We start from the raw sequence: 22,500 nt of genomic DNA on the forward strand, positions 1-22,500 counted from the left end.
CCATCTTTACTTCCATCCACACCTTCTCTCCATCTTTACCTCCATCCACACCTTCTCTCCATCTTTACTTCCATCCACACCGTCTCTCCATCTTTACCTCCATCCACACCTTCTCTCCATCTTTACCTCCATCCACACCGTCTCTCCATCTTTACCTCCATCCACACCTTCTCTCCATCTTTACCTCCATCCACACCGTCTCTCCATTTTTACCTCCATCCACACCTTCTCTCCATCTTTACCTCCATCCACACCTTCTCTCCATCTTTACCTCCATCCACACCTTCTCTCCATCTTTACCTCCATCCACACCGTCTCTCCATCTTTACCTCCATCCACACCTTCTCTCCATCTTTACCTCCATCCACACCTTCTCTCCATCTTTACCTCCATCCACACCTTCTCTCCATCTTTACCTCTATCCACACCGTCTCTCCATCTTTACCTCCATCCACACCTTCTCTCCATCTTTACTTCCATCCACACCTTCTCTCCATCTTTACCTCCATTCACACCTTCTCTCCATCTTTACCTCCATCCACACCGTCTCTCCATCTTTACCTCCATCCACACCTTCTCTCCATCTTTACTTCCATCCACACCTTATCTCCATCTTTACCTCCATTCACACCTTCTCTCCATCTTTACCTCCATCCACACCTTCTCTCCATCTTTACTTCCATCCACACCTTATCTCCATCTTTACCTCCATCCACACCTTCTCTCCATCTTTACTTCCATCCACACCTTCTCTCCATCTTTACCTCCATCCACACCTTCTCTCCATCTTTACCTCCATCCACCCCTCCTCTCGATCTTTACCTCCATCCACACCTTCTCTCCATCTTTACCTCCATCCACACCTTCTCTCCATCTTTACTTCCATCCACACCTTCTCTCCATCTTTACTTCCATCCACACCTTCTCTCCATCTTTACCTCCATCCACACCTCTCCCTCTTTACCTCCATCCACACCTTCTCTCTATCTTAACCTCCATCCACACCTTCTCTCCATCTTTACCTCCATCCACACCATCTCTCCATCTTTACTTCCATCCACACCTTCTCTCCATCTTTACCTCCATCCACACCTTCTCTCCATCTTTACCTCCATCCACACCTTCTCTCCATCTTTACTTCCATCCACACCTTCTCTCCATCTTTACTTCCATCCACACCTTCTCTCCATCTTTACCTCCATTCACACCTTCTCTCCATCTTTACTTCCATCCACACCTTCTCTCCATCTTTACCTCCATTCACACCTTCTCTCCATCTTTACCTCCATCCACACCTTCTCTCCATCTTTACTTCCACCCACACCTTCTCTCCATCTTTACCTCCATCCACACCTTCTCTCCATCTTTACCTCCATCCACACCTTCTCTCCAGCTTTACCTCCATCCACACCTTCTCCCCACGTTGTCTTCTGTTCACACGTGACATCACTTCCTGTGCAGAGCTTCCAGAGGTGTTCCTCCTCCAGAAGACGCCATCCTCTCCAGTCACCTGCATGGCGACAGGTTTCTACCCCGACTTAGCCGACCTGTTTTGGAGGAAAGACGGCGAGCAGATCTTCGAGGACGTGGAGCACGGAGAGCTGCTCCCCAACCACGACGGAACCTTCCAGATGTCGGTGGAGCTGAAAGTGGAGGTGACGGCGGAGGTGGAGGGCAAGTACGAATGTGTGTTCCAGCTGTCTGGCGTCAAGGAGGACCTGGTCACCAAGCTGGAGAGAAGAAGCATCCTGAGCAACGCAAGCCATGAAGGTGAGAAAGACACATTTAGTTGGAGATGTTTCCCATCACAAGTCCACCTGTCACCATTATTGATCCATGTCACCATGACAACGCTTGACGTCTGCATGCAAAGTAGTCATGAAGGTTTCCTCTTCATGCTTTGTCACTCCACTTGTGCTTTTTTGCTCTCCACAGACAACTGGAGCGTCGCCCTCGCTGCCACGGCGGCGGTCGTCGCTGTGGCGGCCGTCCTGGCGGCCATCATCATCGTCATGGTCAGGCGTCACAGAAACAGACAAGGTGAGGGACACCAATGTCCTCCGTCTTCTTCTTCTTCTTCTTCTTCTCGGTCCAGGCCGTGAGTTGATGCTTTCATCCGGGCTGCATGTTTTAGTTGCCTTCCAGCCAAACACTCAAAGATCCACAGAGACAGAGCGCACACTCTCACATAGAAAGACGTGAGGAAAAAGTCCATTTCACCTTGTTTCACTTTCATTTCAGCCCAGTACGATCCAGCTCGTAAGTAAAACATCTTTTCTTTGAGCCGCAAGAAACAAAGCCGTGGTGAAGCGTCACTCACATGGAGGTCTGATGTGGACCTTTGTTACAAGTTTAGCCTGAAAATCCCAACTTGAGCTGACTCCTTCACAATAAAAGACCCTCCTGTGAGCACACGCAATACAAAGTGTGGCATATCTCACGTTTGACATGAGTCCTCATGATGAGGATCAGCCAAATGAGACCTCAAGTGTGCTGACTCATCAAGAAGGTATCCTAGTCAGGAAGTAGAAGAGCAGCACTCTGCTTCTTCATCTTTCCAAGTCACACCTCAAAGATCTGATGTGAGTGACGAGGCACCTTCTGGATGTTCTTCCTTCACCGTTTGCGTTTGTCCCGCAGCTCGCCACGGCGGCGTGGAGCTCTCCGAGAATGTGGCGGCTGAAGGCTGAGTAAGTCTGCACCTCCAAATGTTCTTGTGTGAAGATGATGTTCAACTTGCTTCTGTTGGGAATGTGCTGAGTCATCTTCTTCCTCCAGGATGCTTTGTGCACTGGAACACAGAGAGATGTCTCCATCATGGAGATGTGCTTTGTTCTTCATCCCACTGCTCCTCACGCTATTCCATCTATTCTTCTTTGGCCGTTAAAATACTTTCAACATCAAACGTTGGTGGCTAGAAAATCATTCGGGGCTCACGTTTCATGGCCTTGACATCATGACGAGGATTTCTTCTTTCTTTGAGTGGCCGCTGCTTATGATCAATATCACATTGTGTCACATCTCTGTCAATAAATCCGTTTGTTCTCCACTCGCCTCGCACTGCTTTCTTGGCGACCAGGAAGGCTCTCGCTCATAACAATGGTAGAAATAGCTCATTTTTATTTATCTTGTATTTTTTCATTCAACAATTAAATCCCTAGATCAGTTTCAGGTTTATCTGTCCATATCATCATATTTTTTTATATTTTATGCCCTTTTTGTCAAAACCCTGTTTTGTTATGGCAAAACAACTAAATAATAATGTTTACTAAACGTAATTGCAATCTTAAATAGGTCAATAATTCATAACATCATTGATTTTAATTCATTATTTTTTGAGCAATGACAATTAAAAAATGCCTTAAAAATGTATTTATTTTTTTACTTTCAACACTTAAGTCTCTCGATAAACTTCAGATCCATCCCTCGTTTCTGTGACGACCTGTCACGTCAGGTGTCACATGGTCTGTTTGCGTTTGTGTTTATCTCCTAGTCAGCGCTCTTATTTTGGTCCCACTTCCTGTTTGTCTCCCTGAGCGCTTTTCCCTCCTCACCTGTCGCTGATTGGCAGCCTGGCCACACCTGGTCATGGGGTGAGGGTGATGGGTCAAATGCAGAGGATAATCTCACCACACCTAGTGTGTGTGTGACAATCATTGCTACTTTAACTTGAACTAACCAGCTGGCTTCTATTTATGCCTGCCTCGCCCTCCAGTCAGGGCTCAAGGATTGTTTTGTTAAAGGTTACTCTGGTTTGCTGTATGCTGCTTATGCTTCTGTGCACTTCCCTGCTGCACCTCCTTGTGCTCCCTGTGGGAATTAAAGACTCTCACCTGCACGTCGTCCTCCTGTCTCCTGCATCTTGGGGTCACAACTAGAGCAGCCATGCGAGTACGTGACAGCTTCTTCATTTTGTATTTGTTTTTGCCCTTTTAGTCAAAAACCTTTTGTTTTTAAGGCAAACACATTTTCCCGGAAAAATATTTTGAAGTCAAATGTTTTAAGTGACGTAATTGGAGCCTTGAATAGTTTAAATAATTGATAATAACATTGAGTTTGATTCATTATTATTTTTGAGCAATGACAGCTTTAAAGGGAAAACAACCTGCATGGCAGCTTTATTACAATCAACAATGCAACTTTTCTTTGTTACATTTCACCTGTTTTCACCTCTTTTATTACACTATTTAGGTTTTTTTATATATTATTTGTAGAATGTGTCGTGGGCTGTTAAAAGATTAGCTGCGGGCTGCAAATTCAGCCAAAGAATGTTTTCATTGGGTTATCTCACAAAATGAAACAGAAAATCTTGATATTGCTTTTACTTCTGCTATCAGGCAATGTGCAACCAAATCCAGGACCCAGCTTCAATAACATCAGTACTGCTGATGAATTTAGAGCCGGGTCAGGCCTCCATTTCAATAATAGGAGTCTCCTGCCAAAATTAGACTTAGTCAAAATCTGGATTCCAGCAACAAAATGCAGACTTCCTTATCTTATCTTAAGGTGGCTAAGTAAAGCAGTCTCTGACAAGGACGTTGCTATTAATGCATATAATGTCTTCCCATGCCATCGTCCTGGAAAAGGTGGAGGAGCGGCCATATATTTAAAAAACACATTTCTTGTTATCTTATTGTCAATCACTAAAGCAGTGGTTCTTAACCTGGGTTCCATGGAACCCTAGGGGTTCACTGAGTCGGCCTCAGGGGTTCGGCGGAGGTCAAGACACACCCGACTCATCGTGTAAATACAAACTTCTCCCTATCGGCGTATTACGGATACGGCAACAGCTGACTGATTTGCAGGTGTGTCATTTGTTGTGAGTTTATGCACTGTGTTGCTTTTGTTGTTTGAACAAGGTGATGTTCATGCACGCTTCATTTTATGCACCAGTAAAAAAACATGTTAACACTTTAGTATGGGGAACATATTCACCATTAATTAGTTGCTTATTAACATGCAAATTAGTAACATATTGGCTCTTAACTAGTCATTATTAAGTACTTATTAACAGCATGGCCTTATTATAACCCTAACCCTCTTACCCTGACCCTAACCCTCTAACCCTGACCCTAACCCATACTTGCCAACCCCCCCGGTTTTCCCGGGAGACTCCCGAATTTCAGTGCCCCTCCCGTAAATCTCCCGGGACAACCATTCTCCTGAATTTCTCCCGATTTCCACCCGGACAACAATATTGGGGGCGTGACTTAAAGGCACTGCCTTTAGCGTCCTCTACATCCTGTCTTCACGTCCGCTGTTCCTCCAAACAAACAGCGTGCCGGCCTAGTCACACAATATTTGCGGCTTTTACATACACTTAAGTGAATGCAAGCATACTTTGTCAACAGCCATGGAGGTCACACTGACGGTGGCCGTACAAACAACTTTAACACTGTTACAAATATGCGCCACACTGTGAACCCACACCAAACAAGAATGACAAACTTTCGGGAGAACATCCGCACCGTAACACAACATAAACACAACAGAACAAATACCCAGAACCCCTTGTAGCACTAACTCCTCCGGGACGCTACAATATACACCCCCGCTTAATTGATGATGTAGAGCAGGGTTGGCAAACTAGTCAGAGACTAAGAGACACTTTTTTTTACTGTGTTACTGCAAAGAGCCACATCCTACACATGAGCACACATGAACATCACCCCATCCCTTCCTCATGCGCACAAACACACCCACACACACACCCACCCACCCACACACACACACACACACACACACACACACACACACACACACACACACACACACACACACACACACACACACACACACAAACCTCTGCTCAGCCAGATTTATTGTAAATGTCACACACCAACATGACTCCTACAGTACTAAGACCACAGGCCACTTATTTTCAACAATTAACATTGTGTGCACTGTCTCACACACACATACGTGCCAACCTTGAGACCTCCGATTTCGGGAGGTGGGGGGTGGGTGGCGTGGTCGGGGTGGGGCGGGGGGCGTGGTTGAGAGGAGAGGAGTATATTTACAGCTAGAATTCACCAACTCGAGTATTTCATATATATATATGTATGAAATACTTGAATTTCAGTGAATTCTAGCTATATATATATTTATTTATTTTATTATGTATATAAATAAAAGAAATACTTGAATTTCAGTGTTCATTTATTTACACATATACACACACATAACACTCATCTACTCATTGTTGTACTTGAAAGTACAATGCAATACAGTTCCGGGGCAATGGCACCTATCAAATACACAGTAATGAAAACACAGTTGTTTTACTAACTGTACTGTGTGTTATGAGAGTAGAGTATGTGTGTGTGTGGCCCTTTAATAGGTGAGCATGTGAGGTGAGTGACGTCAGTGAGTGTGTGGGCGAGAGAAGAGAGGGAGCGGTAGCGTGAGTGCGGGGAGGGACTAGTTGGTTTTGTGTTGGATTGGCTGTGTGCAAGCAATCAATAAAGCAGGAGTTGCAACTAATCGCTGGACTCATCATTCACCCTAAAGTCGTCCGCTGTGGCGACCCACTGCCGGGTAAGGTGAAGGGTGTTGCCCCGAGCATACATCGGCCATGGAGAAGTGTCTCCCCTGCGCTCTTCGACTACGGTCTCGTTCTTCTGCTTGGTCTCCACACAATATATGCAATATTTTTTCCACATAAAACATTTTAAAGTGAATGTTTTTAAGTAATAATTCATTGTAACATAGATTTTTTTTTTTTTTTTTTTTTTTGAGCAATGGCAATAAAAATAAAAATAAACAAAGACAAAAGAAAAAAAACAGCCTGCATGGCAGCTTTTGTGTCAACATTGCAACTTTTTCTAGTTAGATTTCACCTCATTCCACTTTTTTAAAATGTTTTTTTTAATTTTTCCAATACTATCAATTTTGCAATTTTTGCAGAATGTGTGGGGGGCCGGTAAACGATTAGCTGGGGGCCGCAAATGGCCCCCGGGCCGCACTTTGGACACCTCTGGCATAGAGTAAGCTAAAGTGACGCTGAAGATTTGAAGCTTTGAAATGCACTAATGACGCCTGACGTATAAGGCAGAATGGCTTGCCATTACGTTCAACAAAAGAATATAAACTCACTCTGTTAAAATTCCGTGTTCTTCTTATTTTCCTTTTGCTGTGCTTTTTTTCCCTGCCATTTTGAGAGTGAACTTGTCACAAATGGTTTACTACTGTGATCTCACGCACATGCACCTTTGACCTCACTCAAACCGGCTTCGGTTTCTTCTTCTTCTTCTTATGTGCAACTCTAACCGGCTTAAGCCGAGCGAAAAAAGTAATCCGAGTATTGTAATCCAAGTATTTCCTTTTTTTTTTCGTGATGATCACGATCACGGCCGATAGAAGAGGCCGCGTGTTGAACGCCACGGTGTTTTACAAGCTGGATTTTGAGAAAACGCCCTCTTTGTGCTGAGTGGAAGTCGATGAAGAGGCCGTGTGTCTCGGTCGCGCTGCATTTTGGGAAATGTAGTGTTTTTCGTCCCGGCAAACGCCAGGGACAGTAGATATACTACAGTACAGTAACACAGCAACGTGGGACTCCGACATCAAAAAGTTTGTCGCGTCAACACCTCGTGGGCACTAATAGATTTAAAAAAAATGTTATGTATATACAAACCCCGTTTCCATATGAGTTGGGAAATTGTGTTAGATGTAAATATAAACGAAATACAATGATTTGCAAATCATTTTCAACCCATATTCAGTTGAATATGCTACACAGACAACATATTTGATGTTCAAACTCATAAACTTTTTTTTTTTTTTGCAAATAATCATTAACTTTAGAATTGGATGGCAGCAACACGTGACAAAGAAGTTGGGAAAGGTGGCAATAAATACTGATAAAGTTGAGGAATGCTCATTAAACACTTATTTGGAACATCCCACAGGTGTGCAGGCTAATTGGGAACAGGTGGGTGCCATGATTGAGTATAAAAGTAGATTCCATGAAATGCTCAGTCATTCACAAACAAGGATGGGGCGAGGGTCACCACTTTGTCAACAAATGCATGAGCAAATTGTTGAACAGTTTAAGAAAAACCTTTCTCAAGCAGCTATTGCAAGGAATTTAGGGATTTCACCATCTACGCTCCGTAATATCATCAAAGGGTTCAGAGAATGTGGAGAAATCACTGCACGTAAGCAGCTAAGCCCGTGACCTTCCATCCCTCAGGCTGTACTGCATCAACAAGCGACATCAGTGTGTAAAGGATATCACCACATGGGCTCAGGAACACTTCAGAAACCCACTGTCAGTAACTACAGTTGGTCGCTACATCTGTAAGTGCAAGTTAAAACTCTCCTATGCAAGGCGAAAACCGTTTATCAACGACACCCAGAAACGCCGTCGGCTTCCCTGGGCCTGAGCTCATCTGAGATGGACTGATACAAAGTGGAAAAGTGTTCTGTGGTCTGACGAGTCCACATTTCAAATTGTTTTTGGAAACTGTGGACGTCGTGTCCTCCGGACCAAAGAGGAAAAGAACCATCCGGATTGTTATAGGCGCAAAGTTGAAAAGCCAGCATCTGTGATGGTATGGGGGTGTATTAGTGCCCAAGACATGGGTAACTTACACATCTGTGAAGGCACCATTAATGCTGAAAGGTACATACAGGTTTTGGAGCAACATATGTTGCCATCCAAGCAACGTTATCATGGACGCCCCTGCTTATTTCAGCAAGACAATGCCAAGCCACGTGTTACATCAACGTGGCTTCATAGTAAAAGAGTGCGGGTACTAGACTGGCCTGCCTGTAGTCCAGGCCTGTCTCCCATTGAAAATGTGTGGCGCATTATGAAGCCTAAAATAGCACAACGGAGACCCCCGGACTGTTGAACAACTTAAGCTGTACATCAAGCAAGAATGGGAAAGAATTCCACCTGAGAAGCTAAAAAAATGTGTCTCCTCAGTTCCCAAACATTTACTGAGTGTTGTTAAAAAGAAAGGCCATGTAACACAGTGGTGAACATGCCCTTTCCCAACTACTTTGGCATGTGTTGCAGCCATGAAATTCTAAGTTAATCATTATTAGCAAAAATAAAATAAAGTTTATGAGTTTGAACATCAAATATCTTGTCTTTGTAGTGCATTCAATTGAATATGGGTTGAAAAGGATTTGCAAATCATTGTATTCCGTTTATATTTACACAATTTCCCAACTCATTTGGAAACGGGGTTTGTATTTTTAAATTTGTAATTTTTTTTTTTAATTTTGATTTTTTCTAATAGAGTAAAGAGCCGCATGAAACCAGCCAAAGAGCCGCATGAGGCTCGCGAGCCACGGGTTGGCTAGCCCTGGTCTAGAGTCCCATTAGGCTACTGTTTACTTACCTGAATCGGTGCAGAAAGGTTTAGCGACAAATATAAAAGCGACCATTAAAAAAGATATTTCAAATGGGATGGAGTGGATTTTTACACTCTTAATAAAAATATTGTTTTTGAAGATTGAAAGCATTTATCATCAACAAGACGTTACTGACCTCACTTCATTTGACACTCACAAGCATTTAGAGAAGAAACCATTAGATGCACCAATGTCTTTACATCTCAGGGCTCCACTAATTAAACATTAAGTTTAAAGGGGAACATTATCACAATTTCAGAATGGTTAAAACCATTAAAAATCAGTTCCCAGTGGCTTATTTTATTTTTCAAAGTTTTTTTCAAAATTTTACCCATCACGCAATATCCCTAAAAAAAGCTTCAAAGTGCCTGATTTTAACCATCGTTATATACACCCGTCCATTTTCCTGTGACGTCACATAGTGAAGACAATACAAACAAACATGGCGCATAGAACAGCAAGCTATAGCGACATTAGCTCGGATTCAGACTCGGATTTCAGCGGCTTAAGCGATTCAACAGATGACGCATGTATTGAAACGGATGGTTGTAGTTTGGAGGCAGGTAGCGAAAACCAAATTGAAGAAGAAACTGAAGCTATTGAGCCATATCGGTTTGAACCGTATGCAAGCCAAACCCACGAAAACGACACGACAGCCAGCGACACGGGAGAAAGCCAGGACGAATTGGGCGATCGCCTTCTAACCAACGATTGGTATGTGTTTGTTTGGCATTAAAGGAAACTAACAACTATGAACTAGGTTTACAGCATATGAAATACATTTGGCAACAACATGCACTTTGACAGCCCAGTTTTCATCAATTAATATATTCTGTAGACATACCCTCATCCGCTCTCTTTTCCTGAAAGCTGATCTATCCAGTTTTGAAGTTGATGTCAGCAGGCCAGGGAAGGTAGGGTCGATATTCTTCTCTTGATCATCTTCGGTGGCATAAGGGATGGTGTGAGCCAAGACATCCAGGGGGTTTAGCTCGCTCGTCTGCGGGAACAAACTGCCGCCATTGCTTGCCGTGCTCGCGAGGTCCTTTGTCCCTGAATTGCTCACACACTCCGGCAGATTCAATGGGGGTCTGGCGGCAGATTTCTTTGACTTTATGGTTGGAAATGCATCTGCTTTGAGTGTCGCAGGATATCCACACATTCTTGCCATCTCTGTCGTAGCATAGCTTTCGTGGGTAAAGTGTGTGGAACAAACGACCAATTTCTTGCCACTTTGGCATCTTTGGGCCACTGGTGCAACTTGAATCCGTCCCTGTTGGTGTTGTTACACCCTCCGACAACACACCGACGAGGCATGATGTCTCCAAGGTACGGAAAACAGTCGAAAAAACGGAAAATAACAGAGCTGATTTGACTCGGTGTTTGAGAAAATGGCGGACTGCTTCCCGATGTGACGTCACGTTGTGACGTCATCGCTCCGAGAGCGAATAATAGAAAGGCGTTTAATTCGCCAAAATTCACCTATTAAGAGTTCGGAAATCGTTTAAAAAAATATATGGTCTTTTTTCTGCAACATCAAGGTATATATTGACGCTTACATAGGTCTGCTGATAATGTTCCCCTTTAAGTTAAGGATAAGTTTGTTTGCAGTTGATTTCCTGCTACACATATTAGTCTCATCTACAATTCATGTCTGCTGTTGTTTTTATGTGTGAAGTTCATATTTTGTCTGTGAAGTTGACCGGGAGGAAGTCGCTACTATCACAAAATAAAATACAAGTCGCAACACCATAAAAATGAGTGTTTTTTCCGTGAAAGTAAAGGAAAGTAATATAATGGATGTATATAGTGTAATATATTTGTAATCTTTTAATGGCTGTTAAGTAGAGGAGACACAGACATCAGCGTGGATCTACAGGAGCTTTATTTTTCAACTCACGTGTAAGCAAATGCGTCACAGAGTGAATCCCGGTCCTTCAAAATCGCTATTTCTTTGGAATCAAAGTAAATAATATATACAAATAAAAATATATATATTACATATAGCATTATTATACTATTATTTGAGCACTACTGATAAGTGATGCACCAAAAATCCAGTCGTCTTAAATAGACTTTGCTCACCAAAACCGGATGTTGTGGTTGTGGGACTTTGGAGCGTTTGGACTGTCAAAAACAATCAGATCTTTGTCACTTGAGGGCAAACAAATAATCGGATTTGGTGTGCAGTGTAAACGGGTCATAAGACCTGCTCAGTGGCCTTGTGGTTAGAGTGTCCGCCCTGAGAATTCAAACCCCAACCGAGTCATACCAAAGAATGGGACCCACCGCCTCCCTGCTTGGCACTCAGCATCAAGGGTTGAAATTGGGGGTTAAATCACCAAAATGATTCCCGAGCGCAGCCACTGCTGCTGCTCACTGCTCCCCTCACGTCCCAGGGGGTGAACATGTGGATGTGTCAAACGCAGAGGATAATTTCACCACACCTAGTGTGTGTGTGACTATCGTTGGGACTTTAACTTTAAAATGATACCAAAGATATATTTTAATGACTCACTCATTTTATCACATCAAGGATTGTTCGTTACATTTGTTTACCTTCATAAATCATGTGCTGTGTGTTCTTAATTGAAAATACGAAATAAAGAGAAACATTTGATAGTTTCATCTTTTATATAGGCATAAGGCATTTCAAGAAATACAATAATAATAACTATATATGTATATGCCAATAATTATGTAGGATGAGGGTGCTAATGCACAATGTTATTAATGTACTCTTCTCTTATTATAAACAGGAGGCTGCAACAACAATGCCAACACACAGCAATTCCACTCAATCTAGGCCAAGCTGGCTGTACACTGTGGCATTGAACCCAGCAAAACTGGAAATGCCACAGCACAAGACAACACTAAGATCCTCCCTATGGCGAAGGACTCGGAGGACAGCATTCCAGATGCCTTTGAGGTGGTGCCACCTCAGAACTGTCCCTTCCAGGACAACCGTGTCATATACATTGGTGGCTGGGTGGTAAGAAACATTCTCACCAGGCTAACGTGTCACACATGTAGATTTGTCTTAGTTACTACGGTCATACCACTTATTAATGAATAAACAATGGTGGACTTGTTATGTCTTTCATGAATATTCACAGTGTGTATTGTTCATGTTGAACAATAGGGTCCCAGAATAGAGCCCTGAGGAACCCCACAGGTCATAGCCATTTGGTCAGAGACACAGTTACCAATTCCAACAAAGTATGTCCTGTGATCGAGATAGGACTTGAACCAGTTAAGAACAGAACCGGATATTCCCACCCACTTTTGTAACCTCTGTAATAAGATAGTATGGTCAACGATGTCAAAGGCAGCCCTCAGGTCCAGCAGAGCCAAGACTGAGACTTGTCCTGCATCCGCACAGGCGGATATCATTTGTCACTGTATCACTGTTTCAGTGCTGTGGTGGGACCTAAAGCCTGATTGGAAAGTATCAAACACATTGTTAAACAGGAGAAAGTCACCAAGCTTTTGGTAGTGATGTACGGAAAGATGTACTGAAATTTCAATACAGCCGATACCAGCTCTTTATGCTCTAATATCCATTCTCAAGTCAAAATATTGATAGTTTTGATACTTTAGTTATTTGAGATAATGTATATCATGAACATGAACACAGTGTAAAGTTACTAAATCACTGAGAGCTTGGCAAAATGAAACGCGATTGGTGGGAACTACTTTTTCTCCCGCAGAGGTAAGTACGTACGTTGTGCTGCGCTCAGTCATTCAGTCGGTCATTTGTTTATTTAAAGGGGAACATTATAACAATTTTAGAATTGTTAAAACCATTAAAAATCAGTTCCTAGTGGCTTATTATATTTTTCGAAGTTTTTTTCAAAATTTTACCCATTACGCAATATCTCTAAAAAAAGCTTCAAAGTGCCTGATTTTAACCATCGTTATATACACCCGTCCATTTTCCTGTGACGTCACATAGTGATGCCAACACAAACAAACATGGCGGAAAGAACAGCAAGCTATAGAGACATTAGCTCGGATTCAGACTCGGATTTCAGCGGCTTAAGCGATTCAACAGATGACGCATGTATTGAAACGGATGGTTGTAGTGTGGAGGCAGGTAGCCAAAACAAAATTGAAGAAGAAACTGAAGCTATTGAGCCATATCGGTTTGAACCGTATGCAAGCGAAACCGACGAAAACGACACGACAGCCAGCGACGCGGGAGAAAGCGAGGACGAATTCGGCGATCGCCTTCTAACCAACGATTGGTATGTGTTTGTTTGGCATTAAAGGAAACTAACAACTATGAACTAGGTTTACAGCATATGAAATACATTTGGCAACAACATGCACTTTGAGAGTGCAGACAGCCCAGTTTTCATCAATTAAAATATTCTGGAGACATACCCTCATGTCAGCAGGCCAGGGAAGCTAGGGTCGATATTTTTCTCTTGATCATCAGAATCAGAATCAGAATCAGAATCAGCTTTATTGTCATTACGCAAGGTAACGAGATTGAGGCCATTCCATACAGTGCGATGTGTGCATGCTAGAAAAACAATGTGCAAATATATAAAAATATAAAAAATGTAGAAGTGCAATGAATATGGTGTGAAATGAATATATACATGAAAAAACAAAACAAAAACAGGGTGGTTGGTGGAATGGGTTATTGCACCGAAGAGAAGGCAGTTATGAGGGACAATGGGGCAGTCCGTTCAGGATGGTTATGGCCCTGGGGAAGAAGCTGTTCTTTAGCCTGTTTGTTTTGGTTTTAATGCACCTGTAGCGCTTCCCAGAGGGCAGCAGGTGGAACAGGTCAGAGCCAGGGTGGGTGCTGTCCTTGATGATGGCACTGGCTCTGTTGAGGCAGCGGGAGGTGTAGATGTCCGTCAGAGAGGGGAGAGGGCGGCCGATGATCTTCTGAGCCGTCTTGACCACTCTTTGCAGCCTCTCCCTGTCTGCTGCAGTGCAGCTGCCGTACCATACCGTAATACAGTAGGTCAGCAGGCTCTCGATGGACGAGCGGTAGAAGGTCAGCAGCAGGTCAGGCTTCAGGTTGTACTTCCCGAGGACTCTAAGGAAGTGTAGCCGCTGCTGAGCCTTCTTGATGATTGATGTGGTGTTGACTGTCCAGGAGAAGTCATTAGAGATGTGGACTCCAAGGTACCTGAAGGTGTGGACCCTCTCTACACGCTCGCCGTTGATGTAGAGGGGGGCAGGGTCGGTGCTGCTCCTCCTGAAGTCGACGATGATCTCTCTGGTCTTGCTGGTGTTGAGAGCGAGGTTGTTCTCCGAAGACCAGGCCGTCAGCTTCAGGACCTCCTCTCTGTAGGCAGCCTCGTCACCCCTGGAGATGAGCCCGACCACTGTGGTATCGTCGGCGAACTTGACGGTAAGGTTGTCACTGTGGGCCGGACTGCAGTCATGGGTGTAAAGGCAGTAGAGGAGGGGGCTCAGCACACAGCCCTGTGGGGAGCCGATGCTCAGCGTGCGGGAGGATGAGAGGTGCGGGCCAAGTCTCACATTCTGGGGTCGGTCCGTTAGGAAGTCCCTTATCCAGGCGTTTTTGAGAGGGGGGAGGCCAAGAGTGTCCAGTTTATTGCAGAGTCTGTCCGGGATTATTGTATTGAAGGCAGAGCTATAGTCCACAGAGAGCATCCGGACGTAGCTCTGTTGCTGCTCCAGGTGGTTCAGAGCAGAGTGGAGAGCAACAGCGATGGCGTCCTCTGTGGACCTGTTCGCCCGGTATGCGAACTGGTGGGGGTCGAAGTCTGGAGGGATATGGTCCTTGATGTGCTGGAGAACAAGTCGCTCGAAGCACTTCATGATTACCGGAGTGAGGGCCACTGGTCGGTAATCATTCAGGCTGGTGATGGGAGACTTCTTCGGCACCGGGATTATTGTAGATGACTTCAGGCAGGATGGGATGACTGCCTGAGCCAGGGAGAGGTTGAAGATCCTGGTGAGGGGGGGAGCAAGCTGGTGGGCGCACGTCCTGAGCACCTTTCCAGGTACTCCGTCTGGTCCGGTAGCCTTCCTGGGGTTCACAGCCAGGAGCACTCGTCTTCGGGACGGTGTGAGCCAAGACATCCAGGGGGTTTAGCTCGCTCGTCTGCGGGAACAAACTGCCGCCATTGCTTGCCGTGCTACTGAGGTCCTTTGTCCCTGAATTGCTTACACACTCCGGCAGATTCAATGGGGGTCTGGCGTCAGATTTCTTTGACTTTATCGTTGGAAATGCATCTGCTTTGAGTGTCGCAGGATATCCACACATTCTTGCCATCTCTGTCGTAGCATAGCTTTCGTCGGTAAAGTGTGCGGAACAAACGTCCAATTTCTTGCCACTTTGGCATCTTTGGGCCACTGGTGCAACTTGAATCCGTCCCTGTTCGTGTTGTTACATCCTCCGACAACACACCTACGAGGCATGATGTCTCCAAGGTACGGAAAACAGTCGAAAAAACGGAAAATAACAGGGCTGATTTGACTCGGTGTTTGAGAAAATGGCGGATTGCTTCCCGATGCGACGTCACGTTGTGACGTCATCGCTCCGAGAGTGAATATTAGAAAGGCGTTTATTTCGCCAAAATTCACCCATTTAGAGTTCGGAAATCGGTTAAAAAAAAAAAAGGTCTTTTTTCTGCAACATCAAGGTATATATTGACGCTTACATAGGTCTGGTGATAATGTTCCCCTTTAAGAAAATTACCGGCAAGTAAAATGAGTCAGTCAGTATTATAAAACAGCAAGTGTATGTTTCCTTTTATGTAGACTATTTGAAGACACTTCATACAGAGTTGACTATAGACAAGATAATGCATTTAGTGCAGAATATCACCATTATTTGTTTCGCCCTCTGACTTTATATCGTTTGAAGATGATTCCCCAAGATCAGCAACACTTAAAATGCACTACTTTTTAAACATTACCAGACCCATTAAGTATATTTGCGTATCAGTATCGGACCCGTATTGCCGATACCAGCCTGGATTTTACTCGGTATCAGATCTGAATTAAAATCAGTGGTATTGCACATCACCAGCTTTTGAGAGACACCTTTTTTCAGGACTTTGCCCAAAATTGGCAGGTTTGATATGGGCAGATTGTTGTTCAATACTGTGGCATAAAGACTATTACTTTTACCATTATAAGGTTCCATCGATCCATCCATTTTCTACCGCTTGTACCTTTATAATAAAAATGTTTACTAGTCTGTACAAAATGATTGTTATTTACGGCGGTCACTCACCCTGTCTGGTCAACATGTACGTGCAGAGAACGCGTGCACACGTACAAAAGCAGTCCAAGAGAGGCAACAAACAATTTGCAATCATGCTATTGTTAGGATAGGATTTACATTCAATGACAGCTAACGCTAACTATCCATCCATCCAGCCATCCATTTCCTACCGCTTGTCCCTTTTGGGGTCGCGCGGGGTCGCTGGAGCCTATCTCAGCTGCATTCGGGCGGAAGGCGGGGTACACCCTGGACAAGTCGCCACCTCATCACAGGGCCAACACAGATAGACAGACAACATTCACACTCACATTCACACACTAGGGCCCATTTAATGATGCCAATCAACCTATCCCCAGGTGCATGTCTTTGGAGGTGGGAGGAAGCCGGAGTACCCGGAGGGAACCCACGCAGTCCCGGGGAGAACATGCAAACTCCACACAGAAAGATCCCGAGCCCGGGATTGAACTCAGGACTACTCAGGACCTTCGTATTGTGAGGCACATGCACTAACCTATCCAAGTGTTACGTACGTATGTAGTTACATCATTACGGTCTAGAAGCTGAAAGAAGGAGGGATATGCTGTGTGAAATAAATTGGAAAGTTAGCGCCCTCGAGACATCTGTGTAAATGTTGCAAACAGCCCCTTTAAGGCCTTTGGAAATGTTCCAGTCTGAAGTGAGACGTTAACTAGATGAAGGAATTGTGGTGACAAACTGCTCAGCACAGACTTTAGAAATCTAGTGGGTAACTCATCAAGGTGTGTGTATGTTACATATGGTGCCGTCTCCAAGCAGAAGAAAATCTTTGACCTTGGCTCTTGGCACAGTTGTTCTGTCCATTTGACACTTTGTGCTGACTTCACCCATTTTATAGTTTTATTTCTGTTTGTGATAGTCAGTCATATCTGGCAGTTCTGCCTTGTATGGGTTAGAGTCCAAGCCAGGGTTAAATTCCAAGCCAGGGTTGGATCAGGAAGTAAAAACCAAAGCTGAAGCAATTCATGTGATTGACTCGCTGTGGCCAAAGTACTAAAAGTGGGAGGAGGGAAAAAGCATGAGGCTGAATCTTCTGGTGGCAAAGCATCCAAGAAAAGGAAAGTGACATGTGAAATTAGACACGGTAAAGCCAAACATTGACTGGACGCTTGATCCAAGCCGTTTAACCGCAGTGACCATCATGAAAGATAAAGATGGTACATTTCAGCATGATAGGATCTGCCGCTATGAATATTACTGAGTTGCCTGTTACATTTCAGTGCAACAGGTGTGTACTTGTGGTTAGGGACTATGTCAACCTTTTCCAGCGTGCCATTACAGTAGCAAAATGTATGTCTGAGGACAATATCAGACAACATGGGTTGCCAGAGTGTAGTCACACAAATCAGGAAGGCAATTTGAGTCAGACCTTGTAAAACCTTGCTGGAATAGTTACCTCTACTGCCCCCCAGTGGCCGTTAGAAAGGATGCATACATTTTGTTTTGAAGTCCTTAAAGCTGTCTATCACTTTTTGTCTTGTCCTTTGTGTCCCAGATGAAGTGATTAGTGGCTCGGGGGAGGATAGGCGGGGCATTAGCTCAGCAACATTCTTCTTTTCTTTTCTTTTTTTTCTTTACAAGAACTTTGCTGACAAAGTGCAAGTGTTTGTGGGCGTTACTGTACATGTCGGTATTGATCACACCACCCAGGAAATACAGGGGAAGTTTTCAAGATCATTCAATGATTTTAACTTTCATTTTGTGAACAATATAAACATCTATGAACACAACAATGCAAGACATAGTAACAATGTTGTGTATTTACTGGCGTCACTGATGTGTGCTCCTTTCCAGAGTCGTGTAGAGAGAGAGTTTGGCCAACCAGGGTTTGGAGTCGGTAGGGATGATGTTTGATAAGAAATGATCCAGTTCGAGCCCATTATCGAATCCTCTTATCGAACCGATTCCTTATCGATTCTCCTATCGAATCCAGATAGGTTGTTGTATATGAAAAAAAACACACAATATTTGGTTTAACAAAAGCTCACTTTTATTTTATAATAAAAAAATAAAAATAAATTGACTGCTGTTACCCCCCCTAAAAAAATTAAATAAAACAAATAAATATTGACTGTTGTTACCCAAAGTATATTAAGTGGGATTTTTCAGAAAAACTAATATATACAGTAACACAAAAACAACCCGTCTCTGTGATCACTATAGGTGTATAAATAATAATATAGTGTTAAATAAAATCAGTGCCTTGGGCAAAAAACTGAAAATAATACAGTTCTCCAAAAAGTGCACTTCTGCTGCTATTGGAACATACTAGCTACACACACTATGACACTAAGAATGTCACAGTCATCAATCAACAATTCTGCAGTCCTGGTTGACATAAGAGGTAACCTTATTTTAGCCTAAAGGCTACAAGTGAGCAGATATGGAAATTAAAGGCCTACTGAAAGCCACTACTACCGACCACGCAGTCTGATAGTTTATATATCAATGATGAAATCTTAACATTGCAACACATGCCAATACGGCCGGGTTAGCTTACTAAAGTGCAATTTTAAATTTTGCGCGAAATATCCTGCTGAAAACGTCACAGTATGATGACGTCAGCGCGTGACGTCACGGGTTGTGGCAACATTTTGGGACAGCATGGTGGCCAGCTATTAAGTCATCTGTTTTCATCGCAAAATTCCACAGTATTCTGGACATCTGTGTTGGTGAATCTTTTGCAATTTGTTCAATGAACAATGGAGACAGCAAAGAAGAAAGCTGTAGGTGGGAAGCGGTGTATTGCGGCAGGTGTTGTGCCGTATAACGCACCCCCGCCGTAGAATGCACCCCTTGACTGTTGTGCCTGATAACACAGCCGGTGTTTCATTGTTTACATTCCCGGAAGATGACAGTCAAGCTTTAGCATTGGCCTGTGGAGAACTGGGACAACAGAGACTCTTACCAGGAGGACTTTGAGTTGGATATGCAGACGCGGTACCGTGATTTCGCATGCAGCTGCGGCTTCCAAACATTTGATCGCTTGCCCGTACGTGCGTGCCTCTATGTGCAAGTCACGCACGTAACTTTGGGGACTTTGGGGAAATATATGTGCTGTATGAACTTTGGGGAGGTGAACGGTACTTTGGGCTGTGGGATTGAGTGTGTTGTGCAGGTGTTTGAGTTGTATTGGCGGGTTATATGGACGGGAGGGGGGAGGTGTTTGTTATGCGGGATTAATTTGTGGCATATTAAAATATAAGCCTGGTTGTGTTGTGGCTAATAGAGTATGTATATGTCTTGTGTTTATTTACTGTTTTAGTCATTCCCAGCTGAATATCAGGTCCCACCCGCCTCTCACAGCATCTTCCCTATCTGAATGGCTCCCACTGCCCTCTAGTCCTTCACTCTCACTTTCCTCATCCACAAATCTTTCATCCTCGCTCAAATTAATGGGGAAATCGTCGCTTTCTCGGTCCAAATCGCTCTCGCTGCTGGTGGCCATGATTGTAAACAATGTGCAGATGTGAGGAGCTCCACAACCTGTGACGTCACGCTACTCGTCTGCTACTTCCGCTACAGGCAAGGCTTTTTTATCAGCGACCAAAAGTTGCAAACTTTATCGTCGATGTTCTCTACTAAATCCTTTCAGCAAAAATATGGCAATATCGCGAAATGATCAAGTATGACACATAGAATGGACCTGCTATCCCCGTTTGAATAAGAAAATCGCATTTCAGTAGGCCTTTAATCTCCAATGTGACTAATGGCCACACACAGTGTGCCTCTTGTACACTAGGGGGCGATTGTGGTCATTTCTGCTTGTTTCGCTACGTTAGAATGGCGTAGAAGGAGAGAATGCTACATGCTAATGCTCCGGATCCAACAGAAAGAGGACATGTCCGGGGAAAAGAGGACGAATAAATAGATAAGTACAACTTTCCACTGCTTTTTGATGTTGTTGGTAATGTCTTAATATGTTTAAATGTCACCTGTGGTTATTAATATCGCCAGAGACATACCAAAAGATCGCTTTTTTTACTCAATTGTTTTAGGTGTTTTGCTGATTATTAGTCTCAAAACAGCCGGGATGTGCTGACGTCATGTCACGTGATTAAAGTGTCTTCTTTTAAGAACATTATGACACTCATTAAACAAGAAGGTGTTTATTTTACCATAAACTTTAAACATACTGACCTATTTTAGCTGTACTTTGTACATTTTTATGGTTAAAAAAGGCAGCTCAGTTGCCAGAATGTTACTGTAAAATGTACATTTGTTTTTTTTACTGTAAATAATAAAACAACAATTTTACAGTACATTTTTTATGGTTAAAAAGGCAACTCAGTTGCCAGAATTTTACTGTAAAATGTACATTTGTTTTTTACTGTAAATAATAAAACAGCAATTTTACAGTACATTTTGTATGGTTAAACAGGAAGCTCAGTTGCCATAATTTTACTGTAAAATGTATATTTGTTTTTTTGCTGAAAATAAAAAAAACAGCAATTTTACAGTAAATTTTTTGTGGTTAAAAAAGGCAGCTCAGTTGTCAGCATTTTACTGTAAAATTTACATTTTTTTTTTTTTACTGTAAATAAAAAAAACAGCAATTTTACAGTACATTTTTTATGGTTAACAAAGGCAGCTCAGTTGCCAGAATTTTACTGTAAAATGTAAAGGGACAAGCGGTAGAAATGGATGGATGGATGTACATTTGTTTTTTTTTTACTGTAAATAAAAAAAACAGCAATTTTACAGTAAAAAAATGTATGGTTAAAAAGGCAGCTCAGTTGCCAGAATTTTACTGTAAAATTCACATGAGTTTTTTTTACGGTAAATACAAAAACAGCAATTTTACAGTAAATTTTTTATGGTTAAAAAGTCAGCTCAGTTGCCAGAATTTTACTGTAGATGTAAAAAAAAATTATTTTTATTTTAAATAAAAAACCCAGCAATTTTACAAACATATTTTTATGGTTAAAAAGGCACCTTAGTTGCCCGAATTTTACTGTAAAATTTCCTTTTTTTTTCTTTTTTTTTTACTGTAAATAAAATAACTGCAATTTTACAGTGAATTGTGGCACCTGAGCTTCCAGTTTTGTTTTGTTTCTGTTGTTTGTTTGTTTTACCGTAAATCAACAACTGTAGATTTTTGGGTGTATTACTGTAAATGCCAAAACGGCACCACATGTTATTACAGTCAAACAAGTAATGTTTTTTTTTTTCATTTAGAGAAAAATGCTGTAAAAACCACAGTAATTGAACAATTTTACCATTGAATCTATTGCTACTTTTACGTTGCACAATTTGATGGATAACTTGCTTGAAATAATTATTATTAGTATTTATTTTTATTTAAAAAAATGATTTGAATGTCTGATAATATATTATTGCATAATTAGACAATATTTAAGTTAACATAATTTGCGATTACATGGAGTACATCTATTTTTTTTCCTGGCAAAATTAATTTAATGAACCTCTATGTTGCCTCTTTAGCACCTCCCTGTGGCCAGCAGTAATACAGCAGTCCTTGCTATGTTTGTTAATACAGTTGAACAAAATAATTGTATGACGTGTGTATATTCAAACACATCTGTTAATACATAAATACTGACACACTATTAATAATATCCTAGTATAAATATCACAACTACTTCATACTGACCTCAAAGAAGGAGGTCCGCCTCATAGTAATGCTTTATTATTCTTGTGCAGGGGAAAAAAATTATAACACACAAAGAACTTCTTTCCTTCCTTCCTTCTCTCTCACACTCCTCTTTACTCTCTGTCATTGTGGATGAATAAAAGAACCAAATACAAAACTATAAATAATTATTTTTTAATGTTGGATGAGGCTGCCCTCTGCTGTATTAAGGTGGTCCTATAAGACGCTGTATATTTGCTTGTACTTTAATCCAATATGGAGCCTA

At 42.6% G+C, this 22,500-nt stretch overlaps 1 protein-coding gene across 2 annotated transcripts in view; it reads left to right on the forward strand.

The window, feature by feature from the left end:
• The window catches only part of LOC133590543 (class I histocompatibility antigen, F10 alpha chain-like), a 6,056-nt gene extending 3,774 nt beyond the window's left edge, over window positions 1–2,282 (forward strand). The window contains exons 4-6 of one of the 2 annotated variants that reach the window (XM_072912901.1): window positions 1,462–1,770; window positions 1,936–2,040; window positions 2,135–2,242. In XM_072912901.1, the coding sequence (XP_072769002.1) occupies window positions 1,462–1,770; window positions 1,936–2,040; window positions 2,135–2,202 (482 nt within the window). In that variant the 3' untranslated portion in view covers window positions 2,203–2,242. Of the gene's footprint in view, window positions 1–1,461; window positions 1,771–1,935; window positions 2,041–2,134 lie in introns of both variants that reach the window. The other variant, XM_061943158.2, reaches the window with a different exon arrangement.
• The last annotated feature ends 20,218 nt before the right edge of the window (window positions 2,283–22,500 follow it).

Source organism: Nerophis lumbriciformis, linkage group LG03 (assembly GCF_033978685.3).
Source record: "Nerophis lumbriciformis linkage group LG03, RoL_Nlum_v2.1, whole genome shotgun sequence".
Classification (NCBI taxonomy): Eukaryota; Metazoa; Chordata; class Actinopteri; order Syngnathiformes; family Syngnathidae; genus Nerophis; species Nerophis lumbriciformis.